Below are 5,703 nucleotides of genomic sequence, written 5' to 3' on the forward strand. Positions count from 1 at the left end.
AACAAGGAAACAACCTAAAAGAAAGAAAACATGACGGTTGTGAGATAACACCATTTGCAAACGTTGATAGGAACAAAAGAACCAAAAAGGGAGTTCCACAAACATGACAAGATTCCAGGCTAAACTACAAAACATAATTCAAAAATCAATCGAAAAGTGAAAATAAAGAGATAGAAACAATAAATTCAATAAACATAAATGGATTTGCGGATACCTACAGAATCGGAGCAATGAGGTTCCTTCGATTTAATGAGCATATGCAAACGTTGATTCTAGTGTTTGATTCAACCTTTTTAGATGGAATAAGAATCCTAAATGATTTTTTTTCACCAAAGGAATGAAAGTGAATTCATTTAAATTTTAGATGAAATTAATTTCAATTCATGAAGGAAAGTGCAAAATTACCATATTCCCATCTACCACCATCACTACCAACACCCACCACTACTATCACTCATCACCAACCGCAACCGCTACCGCCACCACTACCGTCACCATCAATACTACCACCACCCGTCACCATCGCCGCTGTCACCAATATCGTATTCACCACCACCACCATCACCTACAACCACCATCGTCGCCGCCACCACCTCAATCACCGATACCTCCACCATCCGCTGCCACCTCAACCATCCTTCACCCCCATCGGTCGTCACCGCCACCATCACCACCATCATCGCTACCATCCTTCACCGCCACTATCCGTCACCGCCACCACCATTCACCTCCACCACCATCGCCACCTGCCACCACATGTACCACCACTGCAGCCACTTCTACATGTCACCACCGACACAACGACCACCACAGTCACCACCATCACCATCTGTCGCCACCACCACCATTACCACTACTACGATCACCACCCACCACCATCACCCAAAACAACCACCAGAACGCAACCGCTACCATTCATCAACACCACCACAACCACCTCCACCATCACCCACCACATATAACTTATAAAAGAAAGTAAATTTAAGCAACACAAATAAGGAAAATTATGTCATTTTATATAATTACAATTTTATTTTCTTCCAACCAAAGAATATGGAATTGGGTTCCAATTCTATTTTCACACGACCAAAGAGATGGAATCAGATTAAAATTCATGATAAATTCTAATTCCTTGACATATTTCAATATCTTTGTAAACAATCTGCAAACTAAACAACACCTTCAAGAAAAAACGGTTGGAATTTTTCTATGAGTGGTAAGAGATCACAATCAACCGTTGCCATTCGTCAGTCGTCGGCCGTCTGATGGCGGATTTACGATGGTCTTCTGATGGTCTCTATGATGGTTTGATGGTCTATGTGACGGTGTATCTTCAAATGGATTTGATTAAGTATCCGTATAGTAGGGGAAGGGTATGCGAGATTATTTTATGAGAGTTGGTTCAAATTTGTTGTCAAGTTCTCAATATATATATATATATATATATATATATATATATATATATATATATATATATATATATATATATATATATATATATATATATATATATATATATATATATATATATATATATATATATATATATACTAGTCGTTTACTCGCGCAAAGCAACGGCGACGAATTGTTTATGGGCGATGATTAATTAATTTCTCTGAATAGTTTCTTTGCGGCTATTAGTTCAAATCGTAAAATTCATTAAGTGTTAACCAAATTACATTCATATTTTTTGAGTTTTTATAATCCTTAAATGCTGATAAATCCATTTTTGTCACTCTTTACAAATTGCAATTAATCACTCATTATGTTAACTCCAAATAACCGTAACATCTTAACTTATTCCGAAGTTTTGACTCGTTTGATCGGCAATTAATCACACAATAATTTATTCTTTTTCAAAGAATATGCAAATCACTATTTGCCATTATTTTTTTTAGTTAGGTTTATTGTCAAAACACCATTAATTAATATTACTTAAAAAAACATGGTTTCACATTTTGTCGATGTTAATTAAAAAAAGTTAAATGTATTTTTAACTATACTGATTAATCGCGTCATACAATTAATATATTTAAAAAAAATTAATATGATTTAACTTTAAATTTAATTCATTTATATTTAGGTAATTACTACTTACAATTAAAAAATAATTATGTCATTCTAAACAGTTACACTGTTATATTTTTTTTTAAATTAAATAGTATAGATTCATAAATTGAAGTTCACGGTAAAAAATAAGTTAATTTATGTTGTTTATTTAATATAAAAATTGTAACTACCAATACAAAAATAAATTACAACAAAATCATTTTTTTTATTATTGGATAAATTCCATATACATAATTAATTGGAATCAACAATGAAACCGAATGATCATTACATTGTTATTCTTTAAACCTCTTCAAATATCCTTTAACTTCCAACTGAAAATAGATTAAAATACAATTGGTAAGGCTCATGAACCCATGATATGTAATTACTAAATTGCCACAAAAGATCGTACTCAACACACACGAATAAATGCAAGTTCATGAAAAGAAACATAGTAAAAGTAAAATGATATAATTTTTTCCACACACTCATCTACTATTAGGACATCATACATTAAAATAACAACCAACTTTTAAAGTACGATGCTATAGTAAACAAAAAATGGAGTTGGTTGCTATTTTAGCATAGTATTAGATGGCATTGTTATAATATATCAACTGCTGGAAAAAATAGCTAATTGAAAAAGGGGTTAAAGGGTAATTTTGGGGTAATTTAAGGGGGTAGATGGTAAATAAAATGAGTAGGGTTGAAAGTTAATGATGTGGCAGTTTGAATTTTGACTTTCTTAGTGACATGGAATTAAGTGGAGTAGGTTTAATGGTAAGTGGGTTGCCTATTGTATTGGAGATATATTTGGTATTTCACAAACAGCAAAAACATGAAGAGGCATACCTGAAGAGCTATAAGTGTAATCAAGGGCATTTTTGTCAATTATAATATACTTCCAGTTAACTCTTGAAAGCTTTGACCGATCATACATGATGAAAACATAGATTGTAACAAACACATTAAATTTCATGGCACAAATTTCCTAAAATTACAAAATATAAGGAAAAAAACATGGTCACACGTATAGAGCTTATAAAAAGATTTTTTTTTTTCGTTTTCTTTTTACCAAGATAGCAGAAAGTACTTAACAAAAAGTGCATCGACCTTTTACACAAATGACCATGTATTGCCAATGGAACCACCGTAAAAATCGCTTATTAAATGGTCAAACAAAAACATTTCTATAAAAATTCATGCATTTCACAATAATATTAAAAATTCAAAAAAATTGGAAGTTTGGTAGATACTTTTCCCTATTTTGGCCATTTTGTGATTAGAAGAGGTAGACTATTTACTTGAGAGGATACATTTAGCAGCCAACTATACAACTCACTCTGTTCAAAACAAAATTAGAAAATATAAAAACAGAAAGAGAATCCAATCTTTCTTGGGGGTCACTGATATTGCATGCAGTTAAGCACATCATTATTTTCGAGTTAGGAATGGACTCAAATAAACCAAATGACACATAGCTACGCATGAATAAATATAACATACTAACTTGTTATGAATTCTATGTTTGAAAAGTATAAGAAATCATAAAAAGATAATAGATTAAACCTCCATGAGGTGAGTTTCTTGTTCAATCCTCTTCAGTTCAACCAAATTATATAGTCCCTCTAGCGTATGCTTCCACAGATATCACATGCTCCTGTTGTTATAAAGCAAAACACCTGCAAAAAGAAAAATCATAAACCTCAAAGAAGCACAAATGGGTATCACACAAGAGCTATAAAAGTTCAGCACTTTTTGCAGATTGTTTCACAGATTTTAAATTTTTTTAAGGAAAAATGGAAGCAAATGAGTAACTTTGACTATCTGATATAAAATAACTGCATTGAGGATATTTACTAAAATTTCATAAACAATATGTAGATATTCCATTTTTCTAATTCATAGGTCATCATGTAAAAAAGATTTAATGCCTGGAAGTGTGATCAAATCTGCTCTTCGTATCACCCGTGTCTTGCTTCCTTTATTGTACGCCTTTATAAGTGCAGCTTTCACAGCAAGTTGCATAACCTCAAGTAAATTCAGCCTCCCCTACACATATAATAATAACTATAAATTTATAACGCACGTGAATAAAAAACCACAACTTGTTATTTACCTGAAACCTGGACATGAGCATCACTGAATCAAAATTCTCCTAACTAATGAAGTATGCATCCCTAAATTCCACAACCTTTTCAATACTTTCATCCTGCCATTTATCCAAATCATTATTAAATTAAAAGCAAAAAAATCACTTGTACCTTTAGCAGTGTCTTTCATGGATCATTCATGTGCTTAAGTACAAGAGACAGATAATCGAGACACAGGGTCGACCTACACCAGTTGACCAAAATCATCATCCATCAAACTGTTTACACTTTAGTGAAAACTAAAACTCAGGTAACTTATTAAGAAACTATACATTACCTGCCCAAATAGAATTGTAGATAAGCTAAAAGATGAATACGAGCATCTTCAAGAAGCCTATGATTCTTTCCCATGGTAGAGTTCTTTCCAAGCCACCCCCAAATCTGTTAAAGTTTCGTTCACCCTAGAAATTGACAGCACCTTCAAATTTTGCTACAAGAACCTTCATTCTAATACTTCAGAAACAGATACACACAAAGTTATAAAGCGAGAACTGAAGACCTTTATGGCCGTGAAGATAGAGATAGAGAAAGAGTTATGCGTTCAAGAATATATATATATATATATATATATATATATATATATATATATATATATATATATATATATATATATATATATATATATAGAGAGAGAGAGAGAGAGAGAGAGAGAGAGAGAGAGGCGTTAAATATTGATTACTATTGAAATCGTACCATGAAATGGCAATTGATTAAGGCCTTTCTTACAGAGAAAATTGGTGGTGGTTGTGGTAGCTGTTCAGTGGCAGTGCAGACGGTGGTGGTGGTTGCTCTGAAATTCCATAGTTAGGGTTTCTTTGATAGAGTAATAGAGAGAGAGAGAGAGAGAGAGAAGAAAGAGGTGTTGGTGCATCGGTGGTTTGGTAGAGAGGAGAAGGAAGTACCAGACTACCGGTTCTTAGTGGGATTCATTACTTGAGATACCGGAAAAATGGGGGCGGAAGTGATGTGGCAAACTGAGAGGCGAAAAAGAGATCGTAAGTTCTTCCAATTTCAATTTGAACGTGTCTCCCACTGAATCTCGGATTGACTGACTAATTGGGTGAAGATGAAGACCAGGGTCGATATATGCCACATTTAAGAATACTTGGTGTGCGTATTTGTATAAAAAACGTTTCAAATTTTGAATGAACCGGGAATTAAGGAAAAGAGATCGGATTTATAAAGATTAAAGAGCGTGGATAAAATTTAATATTATTTTATTGTTGATTAGTTGTACTTTAAGCATAGATATTTGAACGTCTTAAAAAATATTATTATTATATTCAATGTATTTTTAGAAATAGTGTGTTTTCTTTTATAAGATAGTAAAGATATATATATATATATATATATATATATATATATATATATATATATATATATATATATATATATATATATATATATATATATATATATATATATATATATATATATATAACACTAATATACTCCTAAATAACCACCTATGTCTCCACTAAGACTTGAACTCATGACC

General features: G+C 32.2%; 1 protein-coding gene and 1 long non-coding RNA gene across 4 annotated transcripts; one reads left to right on the forward strand and one right to left on the reverse strand.

Moving 5' to 3' along the window:
- Positions 1-230: 230 nt before the first annotated feature.
- LOC111880911 (extensin-like) lies at positions 231-969 on the forward strand. Its single transcript, XM_023877324.1, has 2 exons — positions 231-235; positions 390-969. Exons 1-2 carry the CDS (start codon positions 231-233, stop codon positions 967-969), a joined length of 585 nt encoding a protein of 194 aa, XP_023733092.1.
- A 3,016-nt stretch (positions 970-3,985) lies between these two features.
- On the reverse strand, positions 3,986-5,345 carry LOC111880910 (uncharacterized). 3 transcript variants are annotated; one of them, XR_002846628.3, is made up of 5 exons: positions 4,899-5,344; positions 4,483-4,658; positions 4,317-4,389; positions 4,172-4,232; positions 3,986-4,104 (listed from the first exon to the last, which is right to left on the reverse strand). It is a non-coding gene; the product is annotated as an uncharacterized LOC111880910 (long non-coding RNA). The 3 variants fall into 3 exon arrangements; XR_008224713.1 differs by having other exon boundaries at positions 4,172-4,389; positions 4,483-4,606; positions 4,899-5,345; XR_008224712.1 differs by having other exon boundaries at positions 4,172-4,389.
- Positions 5,346-5,703: the final 358 nt, after the last annotated feature.

Source organism: Lactuca sativa, chromosome 1, assembly GCF_002870075.4.
Source record: "Lactuca sativa cultivar Salinas chromosome 1, Lsat_Salinas_v11, whole genome shotgun sequence".
NCBI classification, from domain to species: domain Eukaryota; kingdom Viridiplantae; phylum Streptophyta; class Magnoliopsida; order Asterales; family Asteraceae; genus Lactuca; species Lactuca sativa.